General features: G+C 38.8%; 1 protein-coding gene across 1 annotated transcript; it reads right to left on the reverse strand.

Annotated features, from left to right (window-relative positions):
• Positions 1 to 345: 345 nt before the first annotated feature.
• On the reverse strand, positions 346 to 12,458 carry LOC116301743 (scavenger receptor cysteine-rich domain-containing protein DMBT1). Its single transcript, XM_031710853.2, has 10 exons — positions 12,127 to 12,458; positions 7,721 to 8,098; positions 7,471 to 7,506; positions 6,576 to 6,923; positions 5,971 to 6,063; positions 5,455 to 5,646; positions 4,478 to 4,843; positions 4,076 to 4,295; positions 2,593 to 2,885; positions 346 to 1,848 (listed from the first exon to the last, which is right to left on the reverse strand). Exons 1-10 carry the CDS (start codon positions 12,191 to 12,193, stop codon positions 1,673 to 1,675), a joined length of 2,169 nt encoding a protein of 722 aa, XP_031566713.1. The 5' UTR covers positions 12,194 to 12,458; the 3' UTR covers positions 346 to 1,672.
• Between the last annotated feature and the right edge of the window lie 1,075 nt (positions 12,459 to 13,533).

Genomic DNA, 13,533 nt, shown 5'->3' on the forward strand with positions numbered 1-13,533 from the left:
TTGAAACGACGTAAAAGATTTATTGGGAAAAAAAACTATTATATGTGCTATGAGCCAACACGAAGAAGCGCGCAATGTGATTGGTCCGTAACTATGGGGTATATGAATATACCTACTGATATGTATCGAAAAGGCGTAAGAGATTTACTGGAAAAAAAATACTATGAGTACAAACTAACACGAAGAAGCGCGCAATGTGATTGGTCAATTTTTAAGGCCCGTGTCGATTGTACGTTAAGCGCGCACGACAGGTTATATTTTCTTGTCAGTTACAAAGTTGCTCGTGGATGGGGTAACAGAATACCCAGTGTTTTACCCTCCATCTTCCAACTAACATAAACTGCGTTAAAGGAGGTTGGCCTTCATTTATTAGCTGAATACATGACGTAATTAGTAAGTACTTATACATAGAATATACTTAACAATCCAAATGGATTCTGTGATACATATATATGGGATATATTTACACATCAATACTTTCGTTAACGATAGTTTAAAATTAAAGATATTAATTTATAGATAACGTTTACACAATAAACCCGTGCAAAAACTCCAGGCAGTGTTTTTACTTGGCCCGTAAAAAAACACTAGCATAATACATAGTAGTTTTGGCATTGTTTTCTCTCGTTTTACTTGGACTGTTGGCCACTAATTATACAACCTTGTTTCACGGGCCAAGAATAGAGTGAAGGCAATTAACCAGTGAAATAAAAAATGCTAGTCAACGTGTAATAGTCAAATAGACACAAAAGAAAACAATGGAATTAGGGTATACTAAAGTGTGTTAGTCTAACAGTAATGATGAAAAGGTAAATTATACACCGTGAAAAGATGAAAAAACTTACTGACGTTTCGGACGCTAGTCCTTCGTCGGAGTAAAAGAGCTTTTACCTCTTTTACTCCGACGAAGGACTAGCGTCCGAAACGTCAGTAAGTTTTTTCATCTTTTCACGGTGTATAATTTACCATTTCATCATTACTGTTTCATTAGAAACACCGACGCAGCTCACACTAGTTTTTAGCTAGTTATATCTTTGTGTTAGTCTAATATCTATTTCACGGGTTTAATGACTTCACTCTAATCATTTTAACAGAAAGCAAAGATTTTTGAATTATTAAGTTCTATATTTATTTTTAATATTTTTATAGGGTTTAATTGTCAGAAATATTTTTAAATTACTACTTAACTCAGTAACCGTATACCTCCCCCAACAATGTTTATCGGTCAAAAAGATTGCGCGCGCATGCGCAACACAATTACGCCGAAATAGTAATGACAAACGAACAGCCTTCGACTCAATCCTATGTTAAAAACAATTTTTTTTTGATCTCTTACAAAGAAATATCCTTCAACTCAATCCTATATTAAAAACAAATGTTTTTGTTCTCTTAGTATAAAGAAATCTCTAAAAACTACCTTGCGCTTTTCATTCTTATTATTCATTCGTGAATTTACACATGAAGTTGATGCTTAGCTTGAAAAATCTGCCTTCTTGTGCGACGCATTTATCTTCCCTCCAACATGCACCCCTCATCCTTCCATCTCCTTTGAGAACCAATATTATTGCATTCTCATGAATTTAAACGGTTAAGACATTTCACTTTTATAGGGCGAGCCATTTTGATACTAACCTACATCCAGTCTATATGAAGTTGGTTATCTAGATTATTATTACTTACTGGGAGATTTAGTTTGGTAGTACACTGCAGTCTTTAATCGCTGTGTTTTCTTGATCAGTACGACTACTATAGCGACGGTAAGTACCACGACGCACAACCCTAACACCCCAGCTACAATGCCTATCATTAGAGCACTTGGTATTACAGCTCTCTTTGTTTCCTCGATTTCTGAAAAAGAAATCAAAGATTCCATGGAGAAAGATCCAGTTTTAAATGAGTTGTCTTTAAGGTATATTGTGCTATCAATAGACTTCACTTCCGTTAATAGCTCTTTTTTGATGCCTTGCAAAATCTTGGAGGTTTTTTTGGTTGTTTTGTTTTCTGGTTTCATGTCGTGAAAATAGTCAAATACAATAGTTTGAGGACTTATTTTGATATGTTCTGACTTAGCATCCGCTAGTTGCCCCCCAGTCAACTCCAAAAAGTCACGTGATTGATAGTAAGCAATATCTCCCAAAATAACTTCAAGGATAAGCGCGCGCATTGAACCATGGATCTTTAAAGATCTTTTAATATCCATGATTGGATAAACGTATGAACACGGAAAGAAGCCTACGCACATCTACAAAATCAACTTCAATATATCTTTTCCAAGATGCGCGAGCACTGTCAAAAGTATATCGCGTGCCAAGATTCGAAAACGAGACATTTTAGGGCTAAATTTTAGAGCGAAATCATGTTAATGAAGGAACACTTTGAAATTCATTTTACTTCGTCAGGAGAATTTTTTTGAAAAATATATAACTCACTTTAGACAAAAAATTTCCTTCAAGGATTTCAGAAATCGCCTATAACTCGATGACTTCCAAACCCGGTTTCTTATAAACACTGCCCAACAATGCCTCGTTTTTATGGCTGCGCCTGCGATATTTATGAAAGCGCTCGCGCATCTCAAAAATCGTCTATTCTTACCCGGCTTTTGCTTCTCGACTAGCAGAGGACCTAAGGTTAAAAACTCGAGGTCTTTGGACTGCGCATACTCCGATGATGATCTCCGCTTTCTCGATCCGCTGGCGCTGCTGTTTTGTCGCTCAGTGCATCCATCAGCGCACACAGAGTCATTGTCAGACTTCATACAGACTTTCACCATGCAATGGATGTACACTTCATTTTGTGTGTTGTTGACGAAGCGGAAGGCCGCGATGCTGAATTGCTGGACTGGGGCCAGCTGGTAGTCGAATATTAATGTGTTATCACGTGAACACCTGATAGATAAGAGTAAGACTAGTTTTGAAATTTTATTATGGTTTTATATACTATTTATAGATGTCGGTACCAAATCACTCATAGATTTTATTACCCGATCAATTATCGATCCTTTCACGACCTATTATCGATCCCGTAACTAGACTACATATCGATTCCGTAAACAGAATATTTATCGATTCTTTAACCCGACCAAGCATTTACTGAGCGATCCCTTAACACGATCAATTATCGATCCTGTCACCCGAACACTAATCGATCCCTTAACACGATCAATTATCGATCCTGTCACCCGAACACTAATCGATCCCTTAACACGATCAATTATCGATCCTGTCACCCGAACACTAATTGATCCCTTAACACGATCAATTATCGATCCTGTCACCCGACCTTTTATCGATTATACAACCTGACCAAGCACTGTGGATTTCAAGACTGAGAGAAGATTGTTGGTGAGGGATCCCTATTTTCAACATTTAAGTTCCTTGATCGACTGGAGGCAACGAGATTTAATGCACTCAATATGTTTAAAATGACCATGAAATAAAATATAAATTAATACAATTAAAATAAATAATAATAATAATAAAATCATCAAGAAATCACTTTGTAGTCGCAAATACTTCAATTTAAATAAGAGTTATCGTTAAAGTGCAAATGAACCCTTCGACAATACTTTCAGTACTGATTTCTCATGAAGTAAATAGTTGAATGGTAAAATATTTCTTGATTTGAGTGATGCGTTTCTAAATTATGAAGGTTTATACTTTCAATATGCTAATAAGCGTGACGTCTATTAAGGCTTAATTAAATATACAAAATCGAACTGGTTCATAGATACAGTATTTAAAAAGCATCATTATTTTACTCATGGTTTACATGAAAGCTATTTAAAATTTTTATTTTCAAAATGACCAGCATTAAGTATTACTAGTTACAACAAAAACACTCAAATACCTTACCTGACGTCATCATCATTAACATATTGGAAGTATAAACCTTCATAACTTAGAGACGCGTCACTCAAATCAAGAAAAATTTTACCAATCAACTATTTACTTTATGCAGAACCGGTACTGAATGTATTGTCAAAGGGTTCATGTGCACTTTAAAGCCTTCTAAGGGCTTTTTTAAATGCTGACGGGTATTACACACAAGTTCCAGGTAAAGAAAACTAAAAACTCACCCTTTCTCTATGAATTTATACTGCTGCTCGTTATTGATGTCACTAGTGGGTGTGGCCATACACGTGTCTGGGAATATCACGAGTTCTACTTTAGATTTAACCACCACTTGAAGGAATAACCGCTGGCTAAGGGCCACGGACACGGGATATTGATTGAACGGTTCTTTATACTGGTTGGTTTTGTACATATCCATCAGGAACGTAAAATTGCCGCGTCCATCTGCGAATAAAATCACCAAAGATCAGACAAGTTGGAGTTTTTTTGAAAACTATAAATGCAAAACAAATGCATCTAGCTTAATCACACGGTGCTATGAAAAAGGTTTGTTTAAACCCGCGTAACATCATTCTAAAGCACGGTTTCACAAATCCCACAAAATCCATTCAGCATATTCTAATTACCTGCAGCCGAGTAGAAAACCTTCATTCTCGGAGAAAAACTCACCACGGAGAGAGTTCTTCTTTTAGCGTAGCGGCAGTCGAACCCCAAGCGTACGCTGTACCTTCGTGTGATCAAACGATGGCCCGTCTCTTCGGTATGACCATGGATCGTATTCCAGTAAAAGATGTTTTCCTTGGTCGAGTTGTGGTACGTGCCACACCCATCTAGTGGCGCTCTAAACACAGCAAGTGTCTCGTTGATGAAGACGGGTTTACAAGACGAGTCTTCAAGTCGTAGTGAGTCAGGGACCAGAGCATCCTTGGCTTCGAAGCGCGCGAGGTCCACGGTGACTAACATGTTGTCTTTATTGCACTGAACGGTGAACTCTAAAATAGCAGAAATCGATCCGTTACCGTTAGCTATACGAAGAATATATGCAGGAATCCCGAGGGGGGAGGGGGAGGGGAGTTCAGTTAAGGGTGATGGGATACCTTGGGGCTACGAAGATGGAGACGAAACACTCGGGCTATATTTAGAACACTAGTATTAATATCAGCAAATAATGTGATATGATTGACGCTACCGTGGCACTTAAATGTTCATCCAAGGCAACCATTTAAAAAGCACGACTACCCCATCCACGTCAGACTCATCAACCAATCAAAAAGCACGACTACCCCACCCACGTCAGACTTATCAACCAATCAAAAAGCACGACTACCCCATCCACGTCAGACTCATCAACCAATCAAATGGAACGACTATCTAAGACTTGGGGATTGACAAAGCACTCAAGAAGTGAGCGTTCTTCATAACTGCACACATAAAATAAAAAATAAAATTTTTTATTTAAATGTCTAGTCGTTTTAGCGCTTTCGCATGCACTAATTGGGGACACTTTTCGCTCACACGCACTACCACTTCATTTAATATTACATACAGCATGCTAGCGTATTCTCTTTCTTCCGAAAAGAAAAGAAAAAAGGCCGCAACTTACTCTGATCTTCTGATCTTCCGTTTCCATTATTTGAGGCTTGGATCCCCTGTACGTAACTTCTCGTACTTGAGTTCGTCGAGTTTTCCTCTTCGACCTGTCCCAGCGAATTCTCCATCTTGTTCGTTGGAGGTTTAGTCGTTGTTGGAGGCGCAGTGCTGATCGTCGTAGGACGAGGTGTTGTTGGTACAATATCTAAACGAGAAAACAAAATTGTGACGGCCACAGGGTTGTGTACGACGAGGACGGATCGTGGAGAAATCGCGGGACAAGGCAGTGTGGTCAAGATAATGTCTCGAAGCAGTGGCGCACTCGCCTCTAACATCCGGGGTCTCGGGTTTGATTCGTGGATTCGTTTATTACTAGAGTTTGTCGGGTCTCTTCCATAATTCGAGGGGGTTTTTTCTTTGGGTTCTTCGTGCACTGATTTTGATCAGCACATTTTACATTTTATGCACATGTCATACTCCCCCCTTCCCCCTAAGTTACAATGTACACAAAAGCAAAGAGGATACGTACCAATGTCAGAACAGAGTTGACCCATCTTGTTGAAGCCGTGCGTGACATGACTCTCTAAACATCTTGTCTGTCCAATGGGACAATCATCTAACGCTGAAGTATAGAAGATAGGCCGACGTTAATACACCGATCCCACAATCACTGTTCTACCTACATAGTTACAGTTGCTATTTTGACAAGCTAAAATGTGTTTTTGTTATGCAGTATGGAATGCCTTCATAACGTAACCACTAAAACATCTTATGAAAAGGACGTTTGCTCGATGGCGTCATTGACCTCTACTAACAGACTCCCTTGCACACTTTCTTTTGTTCAGTTAATTAGCACCCATTACCTTACTATTCTCATGAGGGAATACAAATTTAATTAAGAAAGAAAATTTGCGAAGCATCTTGGTATTGGTAGTAAGAAGACTTTATCATGCAAACGTCTTATTTGAGTTTGTGGGGTCGAACATTCTGTATTCCATTGGGAAAACTACCCATTGTTTGAGTGGACACCGACCGACCGACCGACCGACCGACCGACCGACCGACCGACCGACCGACCGACCGACCGACCGACCGACCGACCGACCGATACATAACTCATCTTTAGGTACTTACAAACTGTCCGGTAGGTAAGCAAGAAACCAGACCAGTATTTATCGGGAGTAGCTAATAGCTTTAACCAAATGGTGCGAGTAGAATCTATCTCTGGAAGTTCTTCACAGCCACAGTAATCCTGCCTCTTGTCCCCTGTATCACTTAGTTTAATCATATTATCTAACTCACAAAGTCGTCGCCCCTTTCCTTTATAGATTCCCATCCATTCGAAGGTGACTTGCATGCGATGATTGCTCGGTACTTCGAAATTCCACAGGCAAATTTTATCATCAGAAAAATTAGAAGGAAAGCCAGGGCTTATCAAGTGTCCGGATCGCTTATTGATAATGGTTCTGTAGGTACAAGTATCTGAGGGAGTAAATAAAGGATTATAATGAAGGGGTAACTGGTTAGCCATGTGCACCAAATACCCGGTACCGGGGATATATAGTTGGGAGGGCAGGACGACAATATATGAGATAAGAACCTTTATATTAGCCATGTGCACCAAATACCCGGTACCGAGGATATATAATGGAGAGGGCAGGACGACAATATATGAGATGAGAACCTTTATATTAGCTATGTGCACCAAATACCCGGTACCGCGGATATATAGTGGGGAGGGCAGTACGACAATATATGAGATGAGAACCTTTATATTAGCCGTGTGCACCAAATACCCGGTACCGGGGATATATAGTGGGGAGGGCAGTACGACAATATATGAGATTTTGGGCTCAAATTTCATTCCCAGTTGTATCGTTATGAATCATTCTCATCATCATGCATCAGACATCATTACCATCATCATCATCCTCACCATCATCATCATCATCATCATCATCGCCATCATTATCATGCATCATCAATGTTATCATCGTCATCATCATCATCATGCATTATCCCTAATCACCTGATAAAGGGTCCTTGGCTTCACACGTGATCCAGTCTGAGGAGAGAATAAGAGTAGAATTCGATCATTCAGTAACAGCATGCTTCAACGTTTACTCCAATTCATCACGATTATCTGGTTTCTTGTCTCTTACACAGCTTCTACATTGAACCAATCAAATTGCGTAAACATTCACGCCATGCAATCACAATGCAGATGCCTGAACAAGGAAGCCATTCGAGAGTAAGTCACGTGACTAGTGTGTAATTACCTCGAGGTAAAGCCTTGAATAGTATTCTCAGTTTTCCTCTCCCAGCGTTGCTATTGGATACCAGTACGATAGTCATCGAGGTACCCGTTGAGTATGTAATCAAGGTACCTTTAGCACACGGGCCGTAAAAACCAACCCGAGAGTTCTCAGTCATGTTATCTCCGTCATAGATGTATAACCGGTCTCGCAGGTCACTTAATGATAGTGTCTTTATAGCGATTTTGATTCTCTGTGAAGGTTCGGCCGCCTTTACAGTCCATACACACTTCATGGAATCGTGACCGTCTGTGTAGTTGGGCTGGATTATTTCATCGAACGTTGTGTTTGTAAAGCGAGCAGTGGCGGTTATGAAGTTGTGTCCCGGTGAGCATATCAGATCTGCAATAAAATAACGATAAAAACAATTAGTTGAAATGAATGGAAAGTGGTATTCAAACTTGTTTGTTATTTCAATCTTCGATATTTGATTGGTTTGTCCACTACGCACTCTTGAATTCGTTTAAGGAAATATATTATAATGTAGCCGGCCTCGCTTGTCAGGCGCATTCACGAACATTCATTCAATAAATCGTTCTTTGGATACCCTTCGACAGGTAATTCCAAATGGAAAGTGAATATCGATATACGACCAGTTTCCCGCCAATAATGCCAAGCGCGGCTGTCACGTGATCCTCCACCGCCATATTGAATGAAAACTGAAAATCCTTGATGGGTGTTTTTTTTTACACGCATATATATACCTTTCCTGAGGGAGTACAAGGGTAGCGACGCTAGTTAGAAGAAAAAAAGACGGTAGTTTCAGTATTGTACAGGTCACGTGGTATTTTCCCGCCAAAACGTCTACACTTTTTAGTATCAAACTTATGGCTGAAAATGTTCAGTCACGTGACCAACATGCATATTTAATGAAGAAAAAAGCCGCTGGTTAACAAGACAGCAGTTTCATCGCTTTTATCGTATTTGCTTTTTGACTTCAAATCGTCAGTTCGACCTTGTCATTTGGAAACTTTTAGAGCAAAGGGTGTGTCTGACCTCAGCTTATGATACAGCATTGCATCTGTGCCTGATTCTCTTAATGGACTTCCTACTTCTTTCTAATTGACGTGGCGTCGATCTCTTGAGACTTCAAACATCTGACACGCTGTTTGTTAATAATATCGAATATCAACGGCTTACGGCGAGGGAAAACGTAATTAACACCAGCTGTTAGGTAATTTGGAACTGATCAATAATGTTTTATAAACTATATGTAGCGCTTTTACTTGATGATGGACATAACAACGAATGATATACTATGAGAAAAATTGTCTGTAAGATGGCCAATTAAATATCTACATTAGGCTGCATTCATAATGTATGGCAGAGGGGGGGGGGGGGGGGGCAGGTGAAATCCTGAATTGACAAAAAAATTCTCAAGACACCCCCCCCCCCCCTCCCCTTGATGTCATCCAAAAAATAACTATCCCCCCCCCCCCCCCCGGGCAATCTCTCGTAGCTTCTTCTAAAATGTTTGCATCCCCCCAATTCTCTGGCATCAAATATCCCGATATTACTGGATGAAAATGGTATCAGATATCTTGATATAAGATAAAAAGAGTGTTATCGATGTCTAGATCTATGTTAATGTGTATGTTAATATTTATAGAAAGAAATGATGATTAAGCAAGTGGTTAGAAATGACAAAAAATTACGGCCGAATTAAAAAGCTTTGTCGCCACATTTCTCACTTGACGTCCTTGCGGTCTCTCCCAGATCTCATATCATGTTAAATGGCTATTTTAAAAGTAATATATGAAGGAATATAAATAATAAATAGCGATACAAATGGGTGTAGTTCACCGCAGACTTATGATCGCTAACTAATCTAGGTTCCATAATCATTACTTATCTGCTGTGGTGAACGATACTTTATCAAACGAAATATTCTCACTATTCTACGAATATACACAAAGAAATGCCACTACGGCGCGCTTCGAGTGAATTCATGTGATCGGCCACATCCTCGCTCACTGGCACGAATCACTGACAATCCCAAGAAAAAGAAATAACAAAAGACATGGCCAATCTCTTACCCAGACCCTTCTCCCCCCCAAAAAATCGTTTTTTCGTTAGAAAGCCGAGAAGGCTTTGGGTACGAGAATGAAGACATGGCAGTCTTTAAATTACGCGAAATCAAAATATGGCGACCAATTTGAATAATTAGCTATTGTTCTGGACTGACTTGCCTCGTGTTCACGTGGAAACCTGGAACCGTTTTCACATGTAGGAGAGGCTAGTCAGTTCCAATTGGTCGCCATATTTAGATTCGGTGTATAATTAGAAAAATACTAGCGGGACATTTCACCGGTTCGGGGAGGGGGGTAGGGGGTCGGCGTGGGATAAGGTTTTAGGGAAATATTTTAAAAACATATAAAGCTTCATGTTTGTAATCTTTTTCTCTTTTTGTCCGTGTTCAGGCAGAGTCAATCCCAGCCCGACAGATTTTACTAGATTAAATCATGGATTAACTTTCTAATCTGCTGTTAAGTGGGAAGTTATTAGCCAAGATTGCTTTCCTTTAACGCTTCGCAAAACGAAATTATTGAAACTCTGAACAACCAATAGTCCATTTTACAGCTCTAATTCAGAGACCACGAATAATAGTTCCAGTTCGAGGGTGCAGTTTCCGCGCATAGCAAAACTATACTTTTTATCGTGCGCAGCCGAAACTGCAGCCTCAGCTTGGAACTATTGTTCTAGGTCACTGAACGGAACTGTAAAATGGAGTATGGTACGAATGACAATAGTTGCAAACGATTCCGGAAATGTTGATCTTGAGGTGGTGTTTGTTACATATAGTTTCAATGGAAATCTTTCATCTTTTCTTGTTCAAAAGTATATGAGCCAATTATTGTATCCAATTTCAAGATCGCTTCTGAACAAAAAGTGCTGCAAGTTTGTTGATCAATTTTTAATTATTAACCTTCAATCAAACCTCCATTAGAAGGACAACGCGGTAAATAGTGTTTTCTATTTCTCGTTGGCTCTGTACCCTGACAAGACAAATCCAATGCAGTAATTAGACTTCATGTTGTCAAACAGACAGGAAGTTAATTATTTCAGGCTCATTTGCGATTATGCCTGCGACACTTGGTTTTGACCCGCAGTCAGTCATTCAAGCTAGTGTGGGTTTTTATACTTTGTCTTTGCGACGCATCGGATAATATGCGGCTGGTTTCTATAATCCTATTAATATTTTAAGCTGATGTGATGAGGAGAAAGAGGAATATGAACAGAAGAGTGGCGTAAGCTCACGAAACATCTTTTAACATCTGTATGAGTGAGAAAATGTGTACAGAAACGCCCAAAGCTAGTCCGGAGATGGTAGGTTTATGTATAGACGGGCTTAAACATCACATAGGTCATATTTCATTCCTCGTTTGACCGTAGGAAATATAAAGTATAAGAGGTAATTCAGCTTATTGTCTCGATGATAATTATCAAGTAAGATGGTTTTTTCCTGTGGCTTGTAAATAGTAAGGAGAAACAGATGGATTGGCGTAAGAGATCAGCCTAGGTCGACCTGATGTGTTTGCATGTCGTACGGCGTGTTTTCGAATTCGATTAAGCTGAAATACTTTAAAACCGGCAAGAGACATAAACAATTAAGACATGATTAATAACCATGTCTGGAAGATTCTTTCTGAAGTGTTTTAATGCAGGTGTAGCACAAAACCTCAAAAACATCCTTCATTGAAGACGCCTTTTTCATTAATCAGTCAAGGGGGAAAAATAGTAAAAAATATTATGTAAAAATGTCGTTTTTTTCGCTATTTTCTTTCTAGCTCGTTGCTATTCATATCAATGGGAACTCTAAATTCCGATACAATTTGCAAGTTCAGTTACTTGAGGAAAATAACGTGAATGAGATTGAATAGCAAAAAAACAAGTTATAGATTCCACAACCAGACACAACTCGAAGAATAGCTTCAGGACAAGATTCGTGAGATTGTGAGAGTGAAGGTATTTCGTTTAGGATTACAACTTCAAGAAAATAAACCGAACCTCGAGAATCAAATGAAGCTTCGACGGCCAGTCTTTGCTTACACTTCGTTCGTTCTATTAATAAAATTCTGATTTCTTGATAGTATTTGTAAACAAAAATAAGAAGACTCCTGCCTGGAGAGATACGGAAAGGTTTAAAATCAAAATAAATAGGAATATAATTGGAAATTGTGTCACTAAAATTATTATTTTAAGGACAGCTATTAGAGTAAAGACCTTGAAGAAAGTTTGTACCGTCGTAGTAAAAAAAATTCGAGGCAAGACATTCCGTAGAAATTTTCGAGGTATGAATACCTCTCAACGCGCGGTTATAAAAGACATATAAAAGGATAGTTTGACTTAATCATTTGAGTTTACTGTACCTTGTATGGCTGCTGTGTTGACCGAGAGAACAGAAGCAAAAAGGAGAAAGAAGTATCCACATGTCATTCTGTTTGAAGCACGCGTGCAGAAGAAGAGCTTGTTTCTTCCGTTTATAGGGTGTACCAGGGCAGTTTCTGTTCACTCGAGAGCCTCTTCGCCTTACAAATTCACTAAAATCCCCCAAAATCTGTACCAGAAATGGAACGGCCTGCTAGCAGATGCCATTAGGTTACCTAAACAGTTATGGTTAACTCATCATAACAGTTAAACTTGGGAGCGTACCAACTGAGACTAATAAAGGAATCAAAAATCCGTCACGCGTAATCTGCATACTTCTCGCTTGTGTGACCATGCGTGTCACACGTGAGAATGTATTGGTTTTTTTCATTAGTAAGATGTCGAGAGCAAGCGAAAAGGTTAGATAGTACTATCCGATGTCTCATTGCTCTCCTCTAGTTCTACTGATAAATAAAGTTTGTGATAATAAATGAATATTAGGACTGGGATAGTTTGTTTACTGTGAACTCTATATCTAGACAGGTTCTGTTTGCCAATATGAAAATTATTGCAAGAATGTCGCAAGTTTATTGTTCTCTGCCAGAGATAAATCCCGAATGTGTGTTTTTTTCCTAAAAGAATCAAAGGTCAACAGCTCAGTATCTTTCAAAAATAATTAAAGATAGTAACTTTATCAGGCAAGACTAAAATATATTCTGTAAATCTCGAGCTGTTTTAATCGTTCTTTGATATCAATTCTCAAATATTATTATTATGATGATGATGTATCACGAATGAGTCGGTCTTGGAGTCTTCAATATCGCGTGAATGTTTGACATTTTTGTGTCTTTTACGATAGACTTAGTACCCCTGGGTTATTTTGATATCTAAATCTTTACCCTCTGTGCTATTGTTTCGTTTAGTTCGACTAAAAACGAAAGATGGGTCTGCTGTTCGCTTGAAATTATATAAAAAACATTAAAAAAGAAAAAATAGCATCGAAAAAAATCCTTAAATCTATCAAAAAGCAAAATGTAGACTGAGAAAGATAATGTTTTTAGTGCTCCTAAGAAAGAGAGTGCATCTGAAATGCGAAAGAAAGTTCTGGAAATTTAGCATAGACTCGGCATGAAGGCTGCCTAAAGCTAGAGCGAATGACAAGATACCCATAGTTCCTCGATAGGCGTGCTAATCACGTGACTATTTCCCGCCATTTTAAACAATCAAACGGGCCATTTAACATCAAAACAATGCCGAATATATTGATTATTTTGTATATTTGTTTCTTATTTGTTTTTTATTTTTGTGATAAGTGCACTTGGAACGAGATATATGGGAACGAGAATGTCTGTGGTTGACAATAATTTTGTGTATGCGCATCATTACGCTAGTTTTGCATTCGATGCATA

The sequence above is a fragment of the Actinia tenebrosa genome, unplaced genomic scaffold (genome assembly GCF_029948245.1).
Source record: "Actinia tenebrosa isolate PJP-AT-01 unplaced genomic scaffold, QUT_ActTen_1.0 PGA_scaffold0__85_contigs__length_37466705, whole genome shotgun sequence".
In the NCBI taxonomy this organism is placed as follows: domain Eukaryota; kingdom Metazoa; phylum Cnidaria; class Anthozoa; order Actiniaria; family Actiniidae; genus Actinia; species Actinia tenebrosa.